Source organism: Centropristis striata, chromosome 16 (assembly GCF_030273125.1).
Source record: "Centropristis striata isolate RG_2023a ecotype Rhode Island chromosome 16, C.striata_1.0, whole genome shotgun sequence".
Taxonomy (NCBI): Eukaryota; Metazoa; Chordata; class Actinopteri; order Perciformes; family Serranidae; genus Centropristis; species Centropristis striata.
In genome coordinates, this window is record NC_081532.1 from 8,741,026 (window position 1) to 8,765,608 (window position 24,583).

The 24,583-nt window shown below is 37.5% G+C and overlaps 4 protein-coding genes across 7 annotated transcripts in view; 2 read left to right on the top strand and 2 right to left on the bottom strand.

Moving 5' to 3' along the window:
- The first annotated feature begins 572 nt into the window (after positions 1 to 572).
- On the top strand, positions 573 to 3,031 carry LOC131988534 (probable serine/threonine-protein kinase kinX). The gene is made up of 2 exons (XM_059353669.1): positions 573 to 1,712; positions 1,864 to 3,031. The coding sequence occupies exon 1, from the start codon at positions 581 to 583 to the stop codon at positions 1,676 to 1,678; it is 1,098 nt and encodes a 365-aa protein (XP_059209652.1). The 5' UTR covers positions 573 to 580; the 3' UTR covers positions 1,679 to 1,712; positions 1,864 to 3,031.
- Positions 3,032 to 3,204: 173 nt separating this feature from the next.
- rmnd1 (required for meiotic nuclear division 1 homolog) lies at positions 3,205 to 8,528 on the bottom strand. 2 transcript variants are annotated; one of them, XM_059353668.1, is made up of 13 exons: positions 8,398 to 8,514; positions 8,169 to 8,223; positions 7,519 to 7,987; positions 7,321 to 7,426; positions 7,141 to 7,216; positions 6,672 to 6,711; positions 6,459 to 6,559; positions 6,273 to 6,379; positions 6,106 to 6,170; positions 5,890 to 5,966; positions 4,985 to 5,105; positions 4,738 to 4,854; positions 3,205 to 4,137 (listed from the first exon to the last, which is right to left on the bottom strand). In XM_059353668.1, the coding sequence occupies exons 3-13, from the start codon at positions 7,957 to 7,959 to the stop codon at positions 4,105 to 4,107; spliced, it is 1,284 nt and encodes a 427-aa protein (XP_059209651.1). In that variant the 5' UTR covers positions 7,960 to 7,987; positions 8,169 to 8,223; positions 8,398 to 8,514; the 3' UTR covers positions 3,205 to 4,104. The 2 variants fall into 2 exon arrangements, with proteins under 2 accessions (XP_059209651.1, XP_059209650.1); XM_059353667.1 differs by lacking the exon at positions 8,169 to 8,223 and having other exon boundaries at positions 8,398 to 8,528.
- Positions 8,529 to 9,552: 1,024 nt separating this feature from the next.
- ccdc170 (coiled-coil domain containing 170) lies at positions 9,553 to 13,793 on the top strand. Its single transcript, XM_059353916.1, has 8 exons — positions 9,553 to 9,594; positions 9,739 to 9,921; positions 10,215 to 10,517; positions 11,316 to 11,516; positions 11,741 to 11,914; positions 12,130 to 12,372; positions 12,591 to 12,794; positions 13,489 to 13,793. Exons 1-8 carry the CDS (start codon positions 9,568 to 9,570, stop codon positions 13,750 to 13,752), a joined length of 1,599 nt encoding a protein of 532 aa, XP_059209899.1. The 5' UTR covers positions 9,553 to 9,567; the 3' UTR covers positions 13,753 to 13,793.
- A 433-nt stretch (positions 13,794 to 14,226) lies between these two features.
- syne1b (spectrin repeat containing, nuclear envelope 1b) overlaps positions 14,227 to 24,583 on the bottom strand; it is a 96,205-nt gene continuing 85,848 nt past the window's right edge. For all 3 annotated transcript variants that reach the window (XM_059353887.1, XM_059353885.1, XM_059353888.1), the window contains 9 exons: positions 23,845 to 23,963; positions 22,695 to 22,821; positions 22,401 to 22,612; positions 21,019 to 21,219; positions 20,773 to 20,901; positions 19,208 to 19,420; positions 18,370 to 18,462; positions 17,368 to 17,426; positions 14,227 to 15,055 (listed from right to left, as the gene is read on the bottom strand). In XM_059353887.1, coding sequence (XP_059209870.1) covers positions 14,815 to 15,055; positions 17,368 to 17,426; positions 18,370 to 18,462; positions 19,208 to 19,420; positions 20,773 to 20,901; positions 21,019 to 21,219; positions 22,401 to 22,612; positions 22,695 to 22,821; positions 23,845 to 23,963 — 1,394 coding nt within the window. In that variant the 3' untranslated portion in view covers positions 14,227 to 14,814. The remainder of the gene's footprint in view (positions 15,056 to 17,367; positions 17,427 to 18,369; positions 18,463 to 19,207; positions 19,421 to 20,772; positions 20,902 to 21,018; positions 21,220 to 22,400; positions 22,613 to 22,694; positions 22,822 to 23,844; positions 23,964 to 24,583) is intronic.

The window sequence follows — 24,583 nt, forward strand, 5'->3', positions numbered from 1 at the left end:
CACATGTAATCTCAAAGAAATGGCAGCTGCATTACCAGAATTTTTGATGGAAAAAACATCAGCAATTACTGAACCCTTGATTGATAGAATGGCAAGTGGGCAAGTGTTCAAAGAGGAAGTTGAGACAGCCACGCCATTAGTGAAAGATAATGTGTCTGAGACAGCAGAGGCAGGCAGTGTGGTTGCAATGATGCATGCACCATCAGTAGAGTTTGATGACAATCACAGAATACAAGTACAAGTGACTGATGTTGGTATAAAATCAGCTGAGACAGCTGTGGACACAGTGCTAGAGGCAGGAGTAACGGAACATAAAAAAGTCATAGATGTTTGTCATGAAACAATTAAAAAAGTAGAAAATCTTTCTGCAACTCCGGAAATGGAAGAGGAAATAATTCATGACGCAAACAAGACAGTCATTCAAGAAGTTATTCAACACGTAAAGGAGAACTTACCAGAGACAGTACCTGAATCTGTGGTTGTCAACTTGGAGCAAGAAGGTATAAAACAGACAGATGCTGTGAAAGAAATAAGTGCGATGGCTGGAAAGGAATCAATTGTAGTGGAGGAACAAAAAGTGATGGAGGATAATACCGCAACATTCAAGGAAAGACAAGACGACGCGCCTGCTGTCATCAGTGACGTCTCTGCAACTGAACAACTAGTGTCTGAGGATATCAAGCAAACACCTGAAATTCCAAAAAGTTCAGAAGTCTCTAGCCATGATCACAAAGAGGATTTGGAGGAAACAAAAGATGGTCACGTACAATCAGAACCAGTTATCACAACAAAGGAATTAGATGTGAAAAAAATTAAGGAAGAAGTACAAATTCCACCAGTTGCCCAAAGTCCGACTGTAACACCAAGCAACGCTGGTATAGTAGCCACCCAAAACACTGGAGTAATCTCATCAGTAGGTAACGTGGAGGCCCCTTCTAGTCTTTCCTTTGAATTCAAATTTAACATACAGTTTGGGCAAGCAAAAGCAGAAGTTCCCCCCTCACCTACAACAGAAAGAACTGAACCTGTGAAAAAAGTAGACGTGTCTGAAGTTGGAGTTCAGGCAGAAAAAAACGAAGAGCCAATAAGACCAACACAAAAAGCAGAGAGCCAAAAACAGGCAGAGCTAACTGAGGTCACTGTTCAGGCAACAGAAATCATAGAACCAGCAGCAAAATTAGATTCAACAGAAAGACCTGTGATCACTACTCAACCTGTACTGCTGGATGTTTGCATCCAAGCCACGGAAAGAGTAGAATCAGAGGAACAAATCAAAGCAACAGAGACAGCAACCTCCAGTGTCCAGGCAGCAGAAATTATAGAACCAGTTAAGCCAACAGAGAACAGAGAAGTGATCCTGAGTCAACCAGTGCTCTCTCAATGTTGTGACCAAGAAACAAAAGTAGAAGAGCCTGTTAAACAGAAAGAGGAGGAGACTGACCAGGATGTGTGGATGGATGCGGAGGAAGACATTAACACTCAAGAGGAAAAAGTGGTGTCCCATCATGAGGTGGAAGAATCTCTTGAACCTCAGGCAGGAGGTGAGCAGGAGGAAAAGGCAGGACCAGAAATGCACAAAACAGCAGTAACTGTTGAAAATGATAGTGAAGGTGAAGATTTTGATGTTGCACTTGAGGATCTGGAAATTCCAACTGCAAGTGTCAGCATAGTGGAGTAGTATTCATTTCACTCAACTGCAGCGTGACTAACCGGTAAGCCTCTAACATTTACTCCTGTGCTAGTGTCATTTTTGCAAGATTTGTCCCATTATAATGAACTTGTTCTTAAACTGGAATCATGCATCACATTCATTGGAATATCCAAATTAATTACTAATGATGCTACTTTTTTTCCCCCTTCAAGGTTGGACAATCAAAAAGGAAGGCGCTCAAGTTTGGAAGAAGTTTTCAAAAAGCCATCAACGAGTAGTAGTGACTGTGGTAGAAGGACATTACAGCAAACAGCATTTTGCTGTGTTAATTTGACGTTATGTTCAACCAAAAATATGCCAATATCTACTTGTCTTGATTTGTAATGTTGTTTAATTTCATTATGTGTGTAATTAATGAGAAAGATCTGGCAAGAGAAGCATCAACTGGAAAAGTACTTGGTTTGGCTCAGGGGGCATGCAGTGTGACTTTTAGTTTGACAGTAAATTTCATTATTAATATGCATTTGTGCCTTTCAATAAATCTAATGGGTCATTGCGATACAGTGTAATTTTATTTAATTATATTATTATTATTATTAATCATGTCAGCTCTTTCACTTCTAAATCCTATTTTTGCAAATATTTACTAGTACATTCATACTTACTAGATTAATGTACATGATAGCAGTGATAGTAGTTTTTTCTTCATGTTTTTTTTTGCTTTAAATTCATTTATGTATGTATTTAAAATACATAAATTCATTATGTATGTGACCCAGGCACAGGACAAATGTTAATTTCCTAGGATGCTATTAATATATTAGTATATGTAGATATTACACAGCCTTTACTATGTATCATCATTTTTTATTGAGTGTTATATCATTCAGTTTTTGTTTAGTCATTTCACTTTAATACATGCTCCCATGGGATTTATGCAGGTAAAAATAATAGGTAGACCTGAGCATATGAGTATGACTGTATAATATCTTGTACATAACGACTGTTTTAATGCTTATACAGACAGAATTTGGCTCATTTTAAATCAACTAAAATTTCTACTTCTACAAATTTTAAGATAAAAGCATGAGAGCATGACACATATTTGCTTTGGCATCTTTGTTTTGAGTTAAATTAATCTTTACACATATTTATCATTAATATAATAATAATCAGCAAAGCCTTAAACAATGATGGCAGCTTTACTTGTCCTGTTTTATTTCCCAGCTGTTTGTGTGTGAGCCTCAATGATCTCATGGTGTCACTTTTCCCCCATATATACTGACTTTTATTAAAATACTTGCTGAGCTGTGATGTCAACTAATGACATAATGCAAAACATAAACCTGAGTTATATTTGTGTATATGTTTACATACATATTGACCAGTGTTTTATTAATAAAATATTTTATTTGAATAAATTCATACCTGTATATTTAAAGTACTTCTTTTATTGCAAATTATTTGTGTATTGAAACATCTAGATTTAGATGATACTTACTCAATAAGTTGATATTTTACATGCAAACGCTGAAATATAATTGGCAAACATGTAAAACAAATACTTTATTACATTTGTCACACAGCACTCACACTCACAAGTGTTTCAAGTTCATGATTTTAAACACATTATCTTGTTTTCTTTTTTCCACTGCTGGTATCAGTCACAAGAATAATCACATGCTGAGTTAAGTCCCTTCCCTCCTTTAAAAAAATGTTTAGACTTTTGCACATAATGTAAAAATGACTGAACATTGTTTGACGCAAAAATTATCAGACAAAACTCAACTGTGTTATCGGCTGTTCCCAAAAGTTTAAAAGTCCCACTGATGCACAGGCCTGTCACAATAACCACTTTTTGTTGGAAGACAAATTGCCCTAGAAATAACTGCGGTAAACAATGTTACTTTAATTTTAAGACGATTTAATGACACTGATTTGCTATTATAATAGCATAATAATGCAAATACACCCGTCTTAATGAGCAGTTCACGTTTAGTTGTGTGCGTGAGCAGAAATGACAACAAAACAACACCCAAGTCTTATAACCTGTTGTTTATATGGCATCATGTTGGTGACATTCTTGTGTAAACACAATGGGCAATATCATACGGTATTTGGACGTGACTCTGATCACTTTTATTGACCTCTATAATTCCATATTGCAGTTATTGTGACAGGCTTACTGCTACACTTTGTTTTTAGCCATGACCTTCAGTAAAACAGTCAATAAATGGTAAAAAAAAATAAATTAAAAAATAAAGAACAACAATTGTGTGTTGTTGAAATATATATATATATTGCCCAACAGAAACAATAAGACATTCAAAAATATCCAGGTCCGCTTCACGATTTGTCACATATTACAGACAAAGTACCTGTTTATAGTGCAGCATTTTTCCTTTGCAGGTCCCAGCGTCCTTTATAGATTAGTGCATCATTGGAGGAGCAGCTCAGAAGATCATTTTTGCAAGTTCAAACATTACCTACAAGAAAAACAAGCAATCAATGTTATATTGTCTAACTAACAAATGACGTATGCATTGTTAACTGAATAATAGAAAGAACATTCATCAGGAAATATTAATGAATTATAATATCTTACAATTAATATTTAAATACATGTAGAGTTGCAATATATAGATTAATTGATCAACAGAAAAATAATCACCAACTATTATGATAACCCATTAATAACCCAATAATCTTTAAAGTAATTTTCATGCAAATATGGCAAAAGAGGCTGTTTTCAGCCTCTCAAAAATGGAGCTATCCTGATTCTATTTTATATCATATGAAACTAAATATTTTGGGGTTTTAAACTGACAAAACAAGATTATTAAAGACATCACTTTGGCCATTGTGAAATTGGGATAAATATCTTTCTATTTTTTTCTGACATTTTTTAGACCAAACAACTTATTAAGAAAATAATTGGCAGATTAATCGATAAAGGAAAATAATTGTTAGTTGCAGCCCTAAACTCAAATAGACTAGTCAATGTTGAAAAGCAGAATATTATTGGCAAAAAGAAGATCCCAGGTTTGATAGGATGAATAAAAACAAGATCTCTATTATTTCCTTACCTCAATAGTAATGAGGATGACTATCATCCACTCCAACCTCAAGCTGTGCTTCTCACTCAGGTGGCTCCTCATCAGATCTGTTAACTGTGAACAATGTTCCAGCTTCTCGTTTACAACCTGGAAAAACAAAGAAAATGTTTAGCTTGGACAAAAAAAAACCCAAAGTGCCTCTTACAACAAGTGTCAGAATGAGTTCTACCATTACAGCTATGGTGTCACATTATTTTTTCTGAGGAGCTTTATTTACATTAACTCTGCGGTTGATGCTGAGGAACTGGCAGGTCTTATCGTAGAGCTTCTCCAGGTTTTCTCGGTCCCAGTAGAAATCAGGAGTCATGAGCAGGTCAGACCTCAGGTTTATACAGTGTCTGTAAATAAAAAGTTTTTATACAGAGTCTGCCTTCTCTGAGTTTGAAACAAAAACAGTGGACCAATGATAGTTCTTGATATCTGGTATCAGATTACTTACTTAAGAATAACTGTAAAACGAAGTGATTTGAGTTAAGAAGCGGACATAAAACTGGACCTCATGTACAAACCACTCAAACAAACATCCGTGGCTTGCACAAGTAATATACAGTTTCAGTCAAAAGTTTGGACACACCCTCTCATTCAATGGTTTTCCATTATTATTATTATTTTTTCAACATTGTAGATTAATACTAAGTTAATATGTGGAATTTCTTGCCTTCTTAATGTATTTGAGACCATATTCTGGTTTGTTTAACATTTTTTGTTTCCTACATAATTTCATATGTGTCCCATCGTAGCTTTGATGTCTTTAATATTAATCCACAATGTAGAAAATATAAGAAAAAGAAGGAAAAGAAAAAGCACTGAATAAGAAGGTGTGTCCAAATTTGTCGCAATCACCAGTTTTCTTCTATTGTGTAATTTCTCTCAGTCACAAACACAATTTTTGAGTGGTTCAGACCTCTTGGAGTATTGCATACATTCAAATATATATAAATTAATAAATAATTATAAAATTATAGAAAGTAAATATTCCTGCATGATGCTCAGTGAGTGCAATTCCAAGAAAATACATGGATGTCAACAAATTTCTGTCACTGATAATCTTGCAGACACAAACTGAATTCCCAAAAAGGTTCCCTCTAAATAAACTATTATTAAGAGAAAACTTGAATTTACCTTAATGAGAACAGCTCGCCTATCTTCTTCATAACCTCTGCGGATGACAATTTAACTCTTTTGCCCGACTTCAGCGTCTGAGGACATAAACAGATTAGGAGCATCAGCATTAAGGGAAGCGCTGATGCATGATCTACCTAATGCACAAAAACAACCATTACAGATAATAAATTATTTAGAATGTGTTGCTAAGTCCTTATTAAGTGTCCACTGTACCTCTGGAATAGTTTGAATCGAGTCTACAAAGTTGTCTAAAAACACCTCCCATATTGCCAGCTTCACTGGGGAAAAAAAACAGGAGTTTAGACTCAGAGGAGAGGCTGAGGACAGTGCTACCACAAAACAATCTATGATTTATATTTGAGGTATGATTTTTTTCTCACCTGACAGACACAGTGCATTGGAAAAGGCAAATTTCTCTAGAACAGTTTCTTGTTGATCCATGTTGTCACTCAGAATAAAGTTGCCACGTTCCAGCTTTGTGTTTCCTCTGAAAGAGAAACATTTAAATTTGACAAAAAGCTACAGATCGTCTGAAAATAAAAAAGCAAAAGTGAAGATCGACTTACTCTCCAACAGTGTAGTTAATCTCCTCATTTTCCCAGTGGACTAAAGCTACTTCATAGGGCTGGAGCTCATGACGCTCCAATATTCTCATTGCACTTTTCATCTGTGAAGACAGAAAAAAAGTACATTGCCAAGAAAGTATGCGACAGTAAAAACGTAAACGACAAATACAATCAATTAAATATTATACTTCATAAAAAATATAGTTTGTTTACCGTTTTATCCTCAACATTCCAGAAAACGACTGAGCCTTCTCTGAAATTTCAGACAGATAAAATTATTTGCCACAAAAAAAAAAGAAAAAGTTACCAAAACACCCATGGCTGGGTATATTTATTTGTTTGAACAACATCAATACTCAAGTTTTAGAACCGATTCCTATTTTTTTTCCAAGTAAAAATATTTTTATACAACCCATGTCTTCATCATCTTACAAAACATGATAAACTATCAGTGCATAAACAGGAACTCAGCCTCAATAAAAAACGTTCTAAACTTAGAAAAGTTAAATTTAAATCTCAAATGATTTGATTAAAGAATTAAGCAATTTAAGACAATTTTCCTGTTTTACATTTTTCTTCTTCTTCCTATAACCAATTGATAGCATTGCATACTCAGTAATCCTTGCAAATAATTGAGCATTAGATGATTTATATTTAAGACAAAGCCTAACCAAAGCACTACCTGAAGAAAAACATCAGAGCATCGTCATCTGGTTTAGCAGCAGAGTCTGTGCTTATCACCAGCACATTTGAAGCATCTGAAATGAAAACATGATTGTCATAAAATGTGTTAGTTGTTCAAGCAGCATATATGACATTTAATCCCCTGTAGAGTATTATTTGAATAATGCATGAATCCTACCTCTTGGTAAATCTACCTCACTGAAGCCGTGGCTCATCAAGTCATGGCCAAGTGTTGGCAAATGATACTGATCTGCTGTTGCAAAGGCAATACATTGCATCATATCCTACAGGAAAACACAGGGTTTAAAATCACTATGATATACACATAATAAACAGTTAAAAGATGTGTCATTCATTATAGGACTAGCTGAATCACCATGTCCACATTCAGGGGAGGCTGATTGGCTCTAGAAGGTTGTTTCGTTCTTGGTCCTTTGGGAACCCGTTTTCCAGGCACGGTTGCTGCTGGTTTTAAACTCGCTTTTAAAACAGACTTCACAAGGTCGGCTGAATAAAAACGCTTCTGTCCACTTCCACATTCAGTCAGCCTCCCAGGCTGAGCTAACAAAGCACTGCCATGACTTTTAGATCCACCTAAAACAGGCAGAACATGTCTTATGTGCCTCTGCTGTTGGTGGAGAGTGTTTAAATGATAGGTCCTTGAAAAGATCCTTTGGGCAGGCCAGTTTGAGTGAGTCCTGGGTTTGGATTCATACTTGGGTGGTTGGGAGAGACAGGCTGAGGCACAGAAGTAGACTGGATTCCTCTCTACAGGCCGCTGAGCTCCAAGTCTGGACCACAACGTCCGGAGAAGCATCTTGCCATAGGACAGGTATACAGGTGAGCTGCAACACAAAACAGCAGCATAGGAGTTGCATCATGATATAGTATGCTCTAATTCAACAATACAGAAGGCTGTAAACGCACCTGGATATATTAATACATGTATTTTCTTATATATGTCATTTGAGACCTCTTGAATCCACTTTCAATGTAAAAACAAGAGTCAAAACAAACAAGACTGACCTTGACTACATTAGCTAGCTGTCAATGTCCTCACTAGTTGTCTCGTTACGATCCGCTAAAAGTAAATAAACTGCGTGAATGACGTGCCATATACATTTACACAAAACACATGTTCAATACCTGGTGCTAGCTTTACATAAAAGTCAACAGAGGTGACTAAAGTGCTGCTAACGTTATGTTACTCATTGACTTTTTTTTATGTGTGGCCGTTGGCCGTTAGTGAACTTACCGGTAAATGAAAAAGGAGTCGACTTCAAAACGGTTCAAGCCTTCAGAAAACGGCGGTTATCTTAAAATATAAACGTTGAAACTCGCATGACAGACCGAGGAGGCGTGTTTGTTGTTTGCTAATAAAGTTTTTTTGACGCTCGTTTCCTGTTGAAAGTGACGTAATGACGTAAATATTTGTGCTGGGCCCCGGACTCTGACTGCCAGGCTCTGCAGCTCCCCAGATGTGTGCTCCTAAATCAAATAGCCATAGTAAGGTTTAGGTTTAATGACTTATGTCAAATATCATTAACTGCTGAAGGGGTTAGGCTACTGACCATGAGCCACAACGTCTCCAGTTTGTATCAATTTCAACTGACCTTTGTTTGAATAAAGTCATTTCGATTTGGTTTGATTTGATTGTTTAATTTAATTCCCCATTGATTTCCTGCCTTCTCTCAACTTATGCCTTCAAACAAATAATCTCTCTCTCTCTCTCTCTCTCTCTCTCTCTCTCTCTATCTATCTATCTATTTATTTCTAAAGTGACTGTAGGAACCATCAACAGTGTTGTTGTGAACAGAACAAGCTCATTTTTTAGGGGCTGAAAGGGTTTAAATCACTACATGAGTTGTATTGTTTATAGTCCACTATTCAGTATGTCTGTCATTTTTGTTCTGCATAGTTCTCAAGTAAGACTGACTTTATCCTTTGTGCTGCTTACATTATTATGTAAAGCAATGCAAAAAGTAATGAACTGACCAATGTACAACTACCATCACGCCTGGAGGACAACAACCGGTAATCCCTGTATTGTCAATAGTGAATAGTAAAGGCGTAACCACTTGAGACAATGCCATGGTGCCAAATTTCACGTTGGTGCCTACCTGAAAGTCTCAACTCAGGGCATCAAAACACAAATAAGTTGACCTTCACATGCATCTCCATCAGCTTCTTGCTTTGGGTCTTTTTTTTATTTCATGCTAATGATTGTTTATTTTATCAGCTAGAAAATGCATCAAAATATACTTTCCCCCCTCTAATTAATAAAATCTACAGATTTCAGAGGTTTTCAGCTACAGCACCCCCTGTGGTGGAGTCTGGGACAGCTTGTGTTTTGTGTTGCCAGGAGACTTTTTAAAAACAGAGACAAGTCTCTACTGTATTCACTTCACCTGCAACACTTCTAATTATGGAAGTTATGGACAACTCTGATGAGGTATGCTAACACAACCTAAATTCATTTTACTCTCTTTATTGTACAATAATAGCTGTTTCCTAACCAGATTTTAATTCTTAAATGTAACAAAATACCTTTTTTACAAAATTCATAGTAACTCTTTTTTTTCTTTTTAATTATAAGTTGGATCAGTCTCATGAGAGGGAGAGGCTGAAGATGAGAATTGCTGTTTTGGAGGAGAGTGTGAAGTCCTGTGAGGTGGAGTGTAAAGCCAGCAGAGAGACGGTGCTGAGGTTGGTGTCAGAGCTGGACCGAGAGAGGAGGAAGGCTGCCAGCAGTGCAGCAGCACTTGATTCACTCAAAGGGGTACGAATACAACTTTTAAACTCTCTTTACAGACTATAGCGCAATTAATTGATATCACAGAAAACCCTGGCTAGACACCAAAAGAAAATTGTTGTCTTAGCTACAGCCAGAGTGCAGTTCTTCACTGAAACCATTTAAGCAAATGGGATCAAAGTCTATCTATCTATCTATCTATCTATCTATCTATCTATCTATCTATCTATCTATCTATCTATCTATCTATCTAACTATCTATCTAACTATCTATCTGTCTGTCTGTGACAGTATTTTGTTGGTGTTTTTACATCTTCCAGGAGTTGGACGGCCTGGTGGAGGGACGGAGGAGTGTTGAGATGGAGAGGGGAACCCTAATGGAGAGGATCGATGCCAGCAGGAGAGTCATCGATGCAGCGAGGAGAGAGTCCAGTTATTTGGAAAAACAGGTGGAGGAGCTTGAAAGAAAACTCCAGTCAAGCCAAGGAGAGATGCTGGCAGCTGAGGAGAAACTGCAGATGTTCCTGAAAAAGGTGGCAGACCTGCTGCAGGGGAAGGCTGACAATGTCATCTTTCCCACAGAGAAAGATGTTTTACACAAACTTGATAATCTCTGCAATAAGGTGAGGAGATTTCTGACACAACTTCATCTACTTGCAAGTTAAATAAGTCTTACAGGGTCAAACAGTTGTAATATGATGATATCAGCTGATGAATTCCCCCAATACAAAATAAATTGATCTCACAGAACTTTTTTATAGCCCAGTGTATAGCTTTTTGAACAGACACTAATTTCTTTAAAGTGATTAATTTATTATTTATTAGTTTTTAAATAAACATAAAATATCAGGTCTCTACTAGTGATGGATGGACTGTTTCTAGTAAACATAGTAATGCCGTAATTTGAAAAAATACTTTTACTGTTACAGCAAAATGTAGGCTACCTGAAGTATAAAACTAAAAGTACTCACAATGCAGCCAAAATGGACTTAGTATATATGAATATATTATTATTATTATTATTATTTCCGATGCATTAACATGTAAGCATTTTTAATATTGTAACTAGAAGTGATAGAGTTCATTTATCAATTTCTTATAATATTTAGTGGTGTAATTTACTTTATAACAATGCATTGTATTTCATGTTTCATTTGTTAATTACAGGTTTAAATATTTATTCGTAAATTAATTAGTAATTGCATTTGTCAGATCAATGTAATGGAGTAAAAAAGTATAAAGAGACAATAAAATTTTACTTAGGTAAAGTCCTTAAATATAACTAAATGTATTTAGTTACTTTCCAACAGCGGCCTCCAAATTTACTTTGACATTCAATCTTGAGGTTCCATGTCTTGAAGAGGGATTCCTACTGTTACTGTAATAAATACTAGCATCCTTACTACATGTTTGGGATTCAGTCTTTGTCAGAGATGGAGGCCCGGCTGTGTCATTTCTCTGAGGAGCTGAGCGAGCAGACGGAGCTGCAGCACAGTGCACTGCAGAGGGCTCAGCTTGCAGAGAAGCAAGTCCAGGACCTGAGGGAGAGACTGCAAGGTCTGGAGACTGAGCTGTTAGCAGCAGACATGCATCGAGACGGGCTAAGACTCAGCGAACAGCATGTGAGTAAAGTCGTAGTAGCAAGGGAAAGGAAGCTATACTAACTTAATAAGAAATAAATGCATTTAAAGGGACAATTTGGATTTTTTTTTAGTGTGCCACAACAAGAACAAGAACAAGAACCTCATACAACCCCGCCTCAGAAAACCCAATCCCTTTAAATCAGAGACTTATCCATTAAATCCCTTCATACTGTGACATATATCCATTTGGCTTTTTTTAACAGTATGAAGAGTTCCTGGATAAGCTGTCAGAGACGATGAAGGTCGACCGCATGGCTGTGGATCTTGGCTTCGACATGAGGCAAAAACTCATCCTGTCACGTGCAGAGCAGCTTGTCAAACAAGAGACAACTGCTTTGCTGGAGAGCAAAAGTCTGACATACAGTCTGCAGAGAAAAGTAAGCTACACTGGCGCTATTACTTGCATTTGGAACTGTATTATTAAGTTTTATAGGCTTTAGATACCACAAAAGGGCGTCAAACAACCAATCACAGGCTTCTACAAGTGCAGAGTGATCATTATTTATTTCAGTAGTGATTAAAACCTCTTCTGTCAAATAGTTTTTGTGTTGGCATGTTGGAGTGTAATCAAAATATTCCTTCCTGCCAACAGTTTAAGTCGCAGAAAGACCAACTAGAGAGCAAAGGACTCCACATCCAGCTCCTGAGGAAGAAGGTGTCAGAGCTGGAGGAGGAGAAGAGAAGCCGATCCGCGTTGGCTGTGCAACGAGATGATGCTCATCTGGAGGCCAGGAAGCTGCAGAAAAAACTGGAGCGTCTCCAAGGCGAGCTGAGGGCTACCAAGGTGTCCAACACTGAGCTCAAGGCCCAGCTGTCCCACACCAATGAGCTTAAGGTAGAGGGGAGAGGGGTTCAGGCCCCAAAAATTAAATCCAGAGGCATTTTCACCTCATAATTTATCATGTATTTGTTTTAATATTCAACACTTTGTGCACTAATTATATAAAGCTGGTTGGTTCTGCAAACAACCGTGTATATTTTTTAAGTATCAAGAGCAATAAAGCCCAATGAATAACGGTTCCTTCACTGAACACCTCTGTCTGACGTGCCAAGTTGAAAGTCCTGGATCAGAGTCAGACCCTGCAGGAGCAGAAAAAGAGGATGGATCAGCTGGTGGACGGGAAGGCCAAGGTGGAGAAGAAGCTGAACACAGTGAGCTCAGGCGTGCAGAGCCAAGAGAAGAAGAGCAGAGAGGCCCAGCAGCAAATCAGCACCCTCAGACAGAGCCTGACGCAGCTGTCTGAGAGGGAGAGAGAGGTGAGGGAACGAGGAATGTGAAAAGTTTGGTTGAGCAAAATGTGAAGAAAAAAGATGTTCAAATTGTGTGGTGATATTTATAGTTAAAGCTACTAAAAGGAGTTTTTAACTGTTTTGAAACCTCTATTACACCTACAGGTAGATCTCAACAAATTAGAATCATAGAAAAGTTTATTTATGTCAGTAATTCAATTCAATATTCATTTAATTTCTTCTAATTATAATGATTATGGCTTACATTTAATGAAGACCTAAAATTCAGTGTCTCAATTTTTTTTTTAAATATTACAAACAACACATTTTTTAAAAGTATGTTTAATATAGAAATGTTGGCCTCTGAAAAGTATTTTGGTAATTGGTTGGGGCTATTTGACTTGAACTACTGAAAATCCATGATATGATATTATCCATGATATTCTAATGTATTTAGATGCACCTGTACATAAGCAAACAAGATAAATGGCTGTTTCATGATTCTTATTCTTCATGCCTGCCTGAAAGGTTTAAAAATAAATTATTTCCCTCGCTTTCAAAACAAATGTGATCTTTGCAACATGAGGCAGTGGTGCTCATGGATACACTACAGCTTTTTTCCATAGAAGACACCAAAAACAAGTTCTTGGAGTTGCTTTAAATTACAGGTTATGCCTTCAGAATCAAAAACAAGATGTTTTCTTTTCCCTTTGTTCTTCAGTTGGTGGATTTCCGGATGGTAGTTTCCCGGATGTTGGGTCTGGATGCTGCAGCTCTAGCTGTTCCAAATTATGAAATCATCAAATCACTGGAGAACCTTCTTCAAACTCACCATCACCATCAGCACCTTCTTCATCATGTTAACACGCCGTGGCTCTGTCCGACTCACCAGAGGCTTCACCTGCCCAAAATTCAGGACCTTCCTGTCAACTCCTCATTTGATCTTCCCACCTGCAGGTCTGCAGTTCCCCTTCATCAACCCTAGATTTATACATCATACTTAAAGCCAAACTGCACTTGAAATGCTAATATATTATTGTGGTCTATAAATTATATGAAAATAGACCTCAAATAATGTGTCAAACATCACATTTTCCTGTTTGTGTTTTCAGGAAAAGCTTAACAAATATTAGAAATATAAAATCACTTTAAAAAAAATAAAATAAAAAGACAAATGTCAACATGAGGATTTGGCATTCATTGTTTTTCATGGTCGCATATACATACATTTCTCATATTCATTTTTTACTGTTATGTACACATGTTAAATAATCCTGGACTGTTATACATTTGATACTGAACAGACAGTTCATACAAAATATACAATAGTTCTATATGTCATAATTCTCAATCATAAAGTTTTTTATATTTTGTTTAAAAAATAAAACAGCATAATGTATAAAGACCATGAATGTTGAGGGTTTAACTCTTGAAATGTGTCTGGCTTTGATTTTTAAAACACACACGACTTGGCTTAAATGAATCTCACGTGAATCAATGTTAATTCAAGTTAAAAATGGACTGTTTAACCACAGACACAATGAAGGATGTAAAAGCAAAGATCAGAACTGCATTCCAAAATACAGGTAAAAAAATAATTGCAATGTAAGATATATTAAAGGTTGTTTTTGTTTCGTTTTACAAATTTTTGAGTTACGAGCAAATTCACAGGCTATATTTCATCATTTAACTTTGGTGCTATCCGCTGACAGATCTCTTCAGAGAAATACAACGTGTATATGTCGCTGAGTAGATCTTCAGTTCATTCATCCAGCGATGTCCACTGTGGGAAAAAGCAGTGTCTTCAGTTTTGTTGCACCAAAGATGCTCCTTAATCGACACAGCATTACACAGAGTAACATGGTGAGATGCTTGATCCTATGCGCTACACATGAAGATATTAACTGTAGATGGCAGCAGTAAAATGGATGACCGAGATCAGTTTTTGCTCCCAACGCGATCAACCTTTTTGAAGGACATCAATGTGACTTTAACTCAAGTCATACTGATGCAAGAATACTGACATGAAACGCTCTCACAGAACCGCCTACACCGGAGGTGGTCCGTTGGTGTAGCTGAGCATCGGGTAGAAGGAGTGAGCAAAGTTGTTGGACTGAGCGCAGTAGTCCTCCTCAGTCATTGGCAGCAGGAAGGCGAAGACCACTAACAGGAGCAGGAAGAGCTGGAGGGGCAGCGCGACCCAGAGGACGCGCCACAGAAACGAGGACCTACGAGCCGGCGACATCTCCGATTCAGAAGGGAAGGAAGCGGATCCATCGTCGCGAGACCTGCTCACACACATTCACAACACAGCACACACTGACGGTTAGCGACTCACATCGATCAGTGAGGACAAACAGACAAAATCCTCTTCTGTCTTCTAAATCCCTCGATTCAGACCTATGTAATCGCATTATTTTGACGACCTTTAATGTGTTTTTCTTTTCTGTTCCCCAAAATAAACTCAACATAAATAACTTAAATTAAATGAGTCTGATTCAATAAGCAAACATCACTTGAACTGCTCTGTAATCTAATATCCTTCTCTCCATATAATGCTTCATTGTTTATGTTTCAATCCAAATAAGATCTCAGTTCAGCGACAGGAGAACTGCGTGACTTTGCTTATGGGCACCATGCTGTGTTTGAAAGACAACGCCAACATGGTTCAAAGCAATGTTGGGACAACGTTTTACACTGTGATCTACATGCTGACTGAGGCTGGGTGGATACACACAGTTACAAAGACAGTTACAAAAGCATACAGACTGTACAATCCTGCACCAAACAAGTACATCTAATATTTGAGCTTGCATTCCTTTGCAGAGGACGTTAGGATAAAAGACAAAAGGCATGCTGCAAGAATCAGTTGAATAATCAGATCGTTTTGAGAGATTGTGTCCTGTTGAAGAATGCAAAGCATGCCGAGGCAAGAAGAGCATAGCAATTAGAGACAGGCTCTTTGACGAGGTAGTTTAGATAAGCTTTTTAAAGGAATAGCTTGGGAAATATGATCATTTGCTTTCTTGCTGAGAGTTTGATACCACTCTCTGTGTCTGTTTGTTAGCTCCCAGCAAAGAAACCCAACAACAAATAAGTGTATTTCCCAAATTGTTATATTATATTATTTTATTGCATCATTTACAGTCACCATTATACAGAGGCCCTGAGAGGCAAGTGAGAAAAAAAAAATCTTTTGATCCATTTTCTAAGTCTGATCTAAACTGAATGAGTTTCTCTTGTGTGTTTTGACTTGCAAACAGGTAAAATTAAAGGTTTTGGCTGGTGATTTATTTTTGTTAGGATAATTTTATTGTTGTAATACTCATTTCCGCCACAAGAGGCTGAAGTGTACCACTACTTCATGTTCTAAATGGGACCAAAAGCATTCATGTTTTACATATGTACATAGAAATTAAAAGTGTGTTTGAGTGTTTAGTCCCATTTAGAAATTGTATTTGTGGTGCACTTCAGCCTCTTGTGGCCAAAAAGAGCATTACAACAACAAACATTCAGAAATGATCCTGACAAAAAAATAGTACACCCGACAAACCCTCTTTTGTACCTGTTTTCCCAGATGAAGAAAGTAACTTTATAACTATAACTTAGTTTCTAAGTAGTTAAGTATTTTTTCCCATCTGGAAAAACTCACAGGTCAATCATCACAGATGAAAAAAATAATTTAGATCAGACTTAAAACTTTTTTCTAACTTGCCTCTAAGAGCTTCCGTACCATCACCCTCAGTTAAAACTGTCTTCTTTTTCGCCTTAAATGTTAAAAGCCATGATCAGTTAAAGGGAATTATTATAAAGAAGCTTACTCACCCCTACCTACTGTGAAAAAAAACAATGGATTTATTTCTTTAAATGCAGGACTATCTAAATGTATTTCATTAAAGTGATCCCTGACTCCAGGAATGCATGGACGTTAATGACGTATGATTTACACTCAGGTTGTCCTACGTTAAGTGCCCCTTACCACTTCACAAATGGAGACCTGAGACTCACAGATGACAGACTGAGGGGGTGGGGGGAGATGGTGGAGATTCGGTGAGATAGCAGCAGCAGCAGAAGAAGAAGAAATATAATACACGAGAGAGAGAGAGAGAGAACGAGAGAGACAGAGAAACTGCAGCCTTTGCATTGTTCATTGCAGACATTTACTGGCTCGGAAATTTGAAGAAAAAGGGTGTGTGTGTGCTCAGTATCAGTGAGGGAGTGTTAGATGTAGAGAAATATTTGTGTTATACGTAAGCAACGCCCTCCGGTTAGCGATATTAAGCAGCCAAGGACATTGGCGGAGAAGAGGCCTTGCACCATCCCTTGTGAAACTCTTTTATCGAGGATGTGTGGGCTGCATTGCACCTCATCACCGAGCCTACACAGAGCGTCTAGACTGGCAGAAGATGATGGAATTCACTATCATGAGCTGCTAATCCGGCTAAAGTGTCAAAAACTGGATTGGGATTTTTTTTCTATTTCTTGGTTAAAAACAGCTGTTGTTGGGGAGGATTAGAAAGCATGAATCGGCCTCCAGGTGCATCATGGGCTGATGAGTTCCATTATCTTCTGGGTGTGCTAGAAACCAACAGAAAGGTACCTGTGGTGTGGACTGCTCACAGAGGGTCCAGGCTGTGACAGACTACATTTGCCCCGTTGCTGTTTGCAATGAACAGGGGGGGGAGGGGGGAGTAAAAGAAAGAAAGTATGTTTCAGTCCAGGCAAATCAAGACAAAGCTACCGATGAAAAGAAATCCCAAAATGAGAGAAGAGCAGCAACAAAATCATGTGTGAAGGTAGATTTTGTAATCCGTGATAACAAGGAATCTGGCTTTTCAAAGTGCACGACTACTTTGAAGTGCTTCTGCTTGTGAGTGCAACAAACTGATTGCAAATAGGAAGCTACAAATTGTGCAATGTGATGCATGGATTCCTTTGGTAACAGTGACATATAGTAACATACACATAATATAAGCAGCAGCATGCTTATTTGGACTGATATTAAGATACATAATGATGCAAAATACATTGCTTTCTCGTGCCTGTAGCGTACAATATAAAACAAATATGCTTTCTACATCATAAAATCACATTTTCTATGCTTCTTTTGTACATTTAGCAGTATCATGATAGCCAGTATTCCTGAGAATAACACTACAGGGATCTTTAGAGGAATTAGAGGAGTCTATTTGGGGGGGAAAAAAGATTTGTAGGACAGAAGTTTTTTTTTAGTGTGGGAAAAACTGGAAGAGAAAAAGTGACAGCTCAGGTAGGACTAGAAAAGTGTTCCAAGAAAAAGGAGGAGAAAATAAAAAGTTAGAAGGACAGGATTCCCCAGGTGTCTTGCAGGAATGTGCTCTGGGAATACACAACATGCAAGAAGAGTAAAAGGCTTGAAAAAAGTTGAGAATTCAGAGGGAGGGAGTGTAGAAGCAGGTTGTGGAGGTGTAGAGAGGTGTGAGGAGAGATCTTTGGAATGATAGGGGTGAATATGGCCTTCAACGGGGCATCTGGAGCACAAGTTACTGAGTGCACTATCTCAGGGGAAACCGAACACCTGGCTTCTCATAGAGCAGCGTGTACAGGAACATGTGTACGTTACCGATCGTCGTCGACTTGGCGTACTCCTCCCAGATACGGGACTGAGTGAACCGGACGTGTCCAGCTCATCAGCTGATGACCAAGATGACAGATCCTGGCAATAAACAAATTTACAAAAAGAGAGAAACCAACACAGACACATGAAATGTCAGACAGTCGAAGCCAAGTACCCACCTAAAAAAAAAATCGATGTTAGTTATAATATTATCACCTCTAAACCTTGCCGTCTGAGGCTGTTAATCTGTGCGCTCTCTTTCCTCCTCTTACATCTCACTTTGGTGTTGTACGGGGTTGGTTTGGATTCATGTAAGCCACAAACTAACTAACTGGTTGAGGCAGCTGTGGACCAGCAACTCCTATGCTCTGCAAAGTAATATTACTGGGGGTTTTTTCAATGGAGTGTGGTGGCTTTAAAGAGAGCATAGATGGATAATGGCTTCAGTTGTCCATCGGAAAGGGCTGTTTGTCATCATAGTTAAAGGTTTAAAAATATTCCTAATATAGCATGCACTTATATTGATATTGATTTTTTTAGGTAGCTAAAATACATTTGCAGCTGCTCTGTCCACAGCAGTACACTGCTTAGCTTCCGTGCTGCCTGCTTCTCCAAACTTGTGGCACACCATCTACAATCTACTGTAGTAATACACTGACTGTGATTAATTTGCTCATAAAACCCCACTTTAACTATCCCTATAAATATCAAAACGTTTACATTGCTTTTCATAAGTCTACTTTGGAGAACATACAATGAAATGCATCCACAAGGTTAAACAGTATCAAAGTATCAGGGCCCCTACAGGTAACAGTGCACAGGTATTTAGTGAGTGAAGATTTACCTGTTGACTGCTTGTGATGTCCAGGATCTTGGCCAGCTCTCTGAGGTCTCGGGTTACTTCCTTTAGCAGCAGTTTGAGGCGGTTTCCAATAACATGGACCTTCTCCTTGGCCTCCAGGCAGTCGCTGCCCTGAGAGTTGACCAGCAACTGGAGGGACATGTCTTGTAACGAGGCGACTTTGAGCTGTGAGTCCAGCAGCTCCTGGCGGATTTTCTGTGGAGATTGTGAATATGAGACATGAATTAGAAAAAATAGGTGTAACAGTATTTTATTTATTTTTTGTAGGGGTTTTTATACATAAAGTGAAGTAAAAGTACTTCTTGAATCCCCCAATAAGGGAACACATGAACAGAAACAAAAGATACATTTAAACTTCTGCTTTCTTGATAAATTGTGTAAAAGCAGCTGTGAAACACACTGTCGAAGCCTTTTGTTAGTAAACTGTTAAATTAATTTAGCTTTGGCATCTCTACAAAAAAAGAGTAGTATTTTTACAAAAAGAAAAAGAATAAAAGTTATGTATAGGTACTCTTAATATACAGTATAAAGCTTTGAGAGCTTCTCAGCGTCCTCTCTGCACCAAACTCCATCAGACGATCGGCTTTTTATCCACTTTGATGGTTTCATAGGTATCGGTTTAACAGTATTTTAATCAACACTGTTTATTCAGGATGTATATATTTCTGCCTGGGCTCGCTGCTGTGTCCAAAACTATGACTTTGGATGAGGGCTGGGGGATTAGTCAAATTGTATTTTTTGATTAAAAAGTTAATTGGGATAAAACTATTATTGTGCCATCTTCTGTTTTACAATAACATTCTCATTTTGTCTTTTGTTACAAATACACTGCACACCTTCCTTTACAGAGGAGCGCTTGCAGCCGTTTTTGTGACAATGTTGAATATATGTTACGTAGATTTCAGTCGGTTCTGGAAATGCAGTACAACACAATTGATCTAATTTATTTTGTCATAATTTACTTTTATTTATTACTTTTATGCTATTTATCAATGTATATATCTATATTTTTATTATTATTTCTATGTTTTTTGTTTAACTTTTTTCCCCACTTGAATTATATTTACAGTTCAAGAAAATCAGCAATTAAAAAGTATTTTTTAAAGTTCAATAACTGCATGATGTTTCGAAAGTCAATGAGTAATTGTGGTAAATAATCGTTATATCAATAGTTACCAAAACAACTGTGATTATGATTTTTGTTATAATCCAACACCCCTGACTTGGACCCCCCTAGTCAAAGTGTATACATTTTTAAATTTGTGATCTAGTGAATTATTTCAAAAGTAACTCCCACTATGTTACATTCATTTTTTCAGGTTTGAATGTAATAAATTGTAATAGACACATATTAATTAAGATGATTAAGATACTATCAATTACTGTTTAACTGATAACTGGTAACAGACAGATTAGATACTGTAGGTGTGAGATGAGGAGCCACAAACTTTTCATGTGGGAGTTGCGATATTATCATAGATCTCCCTAGTCATCCTTATATTTATAGATAATATTTATGCACTTTATAGATTATAGTTCTTCCGTACCGTAAGTGTTTTATGATGCTCGTGGAGAGTGTCACTGTCCTGGATGGGATCAATGGGAACCACCTCGTTCCTCCTGCGGTCGATGTTTTCCAACCAGAGCAGCAGCCCGTGGCTCATCTCATGGAAGTCCTGTCGGTCAGATGGAGAGATGAACTGCATGATTACGACTCCATGAAACAATCTCACATGAACATTAAGAACAACTGTCTTCATTTTGAGGGTGTAATGGTGACGACTGGCACCTACTTGACATTGCATGAGAGCTTGCTGTAATGAAGACCTCCAGTCCTCCAGTGAGCCGCCCAGTTTGTCCCAGTGGTTGTTCAGGTCTTTCAGCTTGGCCTGCAGCTCTCGAGACTCCTCCGTGTCTGACTGCACAAACTCAGCACTGCACAGGTTGATGGACAGCACAATGGCCTTGCGTTTGTCATATGCCTTCTGCAGCTCCTGTGGACAAACATTTACAATTTACTGCATTAAGTCATCCAGAGCATCATAGAAGGGATGTAACACAAAAATAACAAACATGTAAACCAACAAAGCTGATCACAGTCATAAAGTCACTATGTTGAACTTTTTATTAATTTCATCAATCAGATAGCCAATTGAACAGCAGGAATTATGACCTTTAAATAAGGAGATGGAAAATTATTTTAAAATCTATTTTTAAATACAACTAAACCAACATGTTTGTGTGGCAGAAACCAAGGATTATAGTTAACGAAAACTAGAATTGAAAAGACATTTTTGTTAACTGAAATAAAAATAAAAACTAGAGTTTAACTCTACTGTATTGTGTGGTTACAAAACTAACTAAAACAAAAAATGTCCTTCGTTTTCGTCTTTTTAAACTTTTTTCTAGCTATGTGAGTCGATTGCCTTAAAAAAGTTCAGCACTTCACTCAAACCAAAATTCAAAACACCTGGAGCTGCAAGAGTTAATAACCTTATCGGGGCTAAGACGGATACGGCAAAGGAAATAAAGGCAAAATTTATTGTGACCTTTTTGAATCTCACACCCAACAAATACCCCATTAAAAAAAATAAAACTTATAAAAACTAGCAAACTCCCTTTAAAATCTAATTTAAACTAACTGAATTTGAATACAAAAATTCACTACTAAATTAAAATTAAAACTAATGAAAAATCCAAAACAACCTTGGCAGACACGGTGTAAGTTGTAGTGAAACACACAATAAGCATATTAGACAGCGACTTGCTTTCAAAGTTCTGAAGCACCAAATCTATCAGGGAGGGAAGACATGTGAAAACACTTCTCTACTGTCAAATGTTGCACTGAACCATGCCCCCCCCCCCCCCCAGTTTTTTTATTTATTAATTTTATTTTCATCATCATTATTGCTATCATTGTTGTTGTTGTTTTTTTGTATGTGCATTCTTGTTCTATGTTTTTCACCGTTTGTAAATTAACAAAATGTGCAACAAACTTATGTTTAAAAAAAATAAAATGCTGCACTGATAAAAGTCAGTATAGTCAAGCGGACATAAACCTAAGAAAAATACATTTCTGAATGGAGTGGGACTTTAAAAGACAACAAATAAATACATTTAATAGAAAAAGTAAACATACAATACAACAGTAAAAGCAAAAAGAAAACAGTGATACCTTGAGCTTTTTGATACGCTGCTCTATGGTCTGGATGTCGGTGCTGAGGTCCAGCCTCCGCTGCTGCTCCAGCTCTTCCTCCGTCTCTCCCAGCCAGCTCCAAACTTTGTTCAGGTCAGAGTTCAGCTGCTGCCACTGCTGCTGGTTCTGCTTTGTGCGCATCTCTTTGCTGAGATCCTGAGCCTGCAGGAGCTCCCAGCGCTCAATCACTCCTAGAAATCATGGATAAGAGAAAAGACGTAAGCTGAATTCACCAGAGTTGTATCACACCAGATAATGTTGGTGGAGTATTACCTGAAGTCTGGGACTCGGAGCTACTGGGATCTGCCAGTCCAGACACTGTGTCTTCTTCCTCCTTCAGCTCACAGCCCATCCTCTTCACTGTGTCAATACTGCCCCGACACTCACCCAGCAGCCGCATCTACACAATGTAGTGTGTAGTATAATCAATTTAATATATTCAAACATATTCAGGATAGGACATACAATTTAATATTATGTGAAGATTTTGTAGAATGGATAATCAAGTAAGTAGGGCCAGAATCGTCTATCCCAAAGTATAAGTAATTGCATACCTTAATAACAATATATATCACAACATAGCATGTTTTATGGTAATTTAATGAACAAATAGTCGATATAAAATAACCACACAGTAAAGCCTATTTTTGTATGCTGCTGTGTGAATGAAATACTTAAAAAAAGAAAGGTAATGTGTATTTTTCTATCTTTTACTCTACGGAACATAAGGCTTGACATCAAACCCCATCCAAAAGATGAACATACTGACTACTGGGATCGATTCTTCGCGATAGGAACGATACAGAAAAATATATACCAAAGACATTTCAATATCGTTGTGGCAAAGTCCTACATTTACGGTCAAAGTGCAGTCATTGGCTGGTAGTAAGATAACAAATTAAGACTGGAGAATCATTTAAATTATTTTTGAAAGATTAATTACACCAGCAAAGTCTTATTTGTGTGACACATTTGGTTGCAGGGAGTTGTGGATTTCATTCATTATCAGGTTTGAGTGAATTAATTGGTAAAACGTCCAATGTGTCTTATTTCAGTCTTATTCGACAGTAAACTTCTTTTTACAGTAATTCCTACAACAGTATTAGGTTAGTTAACTGAACGTAACTATTATCACAGCAATAATCGTGTTTTAATGAAGGAGAAACAAGTATTGACCATTGTAATAAAAGCTTTTTCTTCCCTTAAAGGGATAGTTTGGATTTTTTTAGGTGGGTTTCTTTGGGGTAGTTTACAGGGCCAGTCATTTAAAAACATATATAATCATTAGTTTTTTAAGTCTTATACCACTGTGTTGGTCGTTGGACTGCACATAAATAGAGAAAACAGAATATATTTTCAATTCATGTCCAGTTCAGTGCAAAAAAGAACTCATAATTAAGTTAAGAGTAAGAGTGACACGTACATATCCCATATATGAAGCATCCAGTTCTGTGGATGTGGGTGTGCGACTGCGGCTGCTGTCCAGCTGGAAACGGCTTGCATCCAGAGAGTGAACATGTGAGTCCAAAGAGACAGCCTCTCCTGTAGATACAACATCAATCGGTCATTTTTTTTGCAGATAATGATCAAAAATTGTATCATAATGGTGACTTGAAATATTGTTATTAATACAACCCAAGAAGAGACAAGGCTCCGTTCAGACAGAGAAACACAAGAGGTGGAGAGCAAAGAACGAGTTGAAAGAAGTGGACGGGAATGCAGATCGGTTTCCTGAACACTTGCATTTCCTAAAAAACATTTCCACCTCACACACTCAGTCTCAGTGCTCTCCTGTCCTGCTTGCATCAGGTGTCGCAAACTTTATTCAAAATATTTTGTTCTTGCGTGATGTGCCTCTGTGTGAATGGAGCCTTTGAAAAGTTTATGTTAAACAAATCTGCAATCCCTTCAGTAAGAAGTTCAGACTTGTTCATTGTGGCAATAAAACAACATGCTTTTTCTGAAAAACAAATAGCACATTAAAAAAATCTGAAGAGGTTAGCTACACAGCACACTGCAAGTCAAACAAAAGTAAGAAAGCCAGTTAGAAAGAAGGGTTAGGCTGAATTCCATTTCAGTTCTGCAGAATTACAAACCAGAGCAGAACCGGCGAATTAAAGACATAAAAATGGAATTGACCCTATCCCCCAGTGTTAGAAAAA

Coding starts and splice junctions, on each gene's coding strand:
- LOC131988534 (XM_059353669.1), top strand. CDS start 581: ATGGAGGATAATACCGCAACATTCAAGGAAAGACAAGACGACGCGCCT.
- rmnd1 (XM_059353667.1), bottom strand. CDS start 7,959: ATGCTTCTCCGGACGTTGTGGTCCAGACTTGGAGCTCAGCGGCCTGTA. Junction 7,217..7,320: donor TGAGGTAGATTTACCAAGAG/GTAGGATTCATG, acceptor TTTTCATTTCAG/ATGCTTCAAATGTGCTGGTG. Junction 5,106..5,889: donor GGCGAGCTGTTCTCATTAAG/GTAAATTCAAGT, acceptor TTTTATTTACAG/ACACTGTATAAACCTGAGGT.
- ccdc170 (XM_059353916.1), top strand. CDS start 9,568: ATGGAAGTTATGGACAACTCTGATGAG. Junction 9,595..9,738: donor TTATGGACAACTCTGATGAG/GTATGCTAACAC, acceptor TTTAATTATAAG/TTGGATCAGTCTCATGAGAG. Junction 12,795..13,488: donor TGTCTGAGAGGGAGAGAGAG/GTGAGGGAACGA, acceptor TTTGTTCTTCAG/TTGGTGGATTTCCGGATGGT.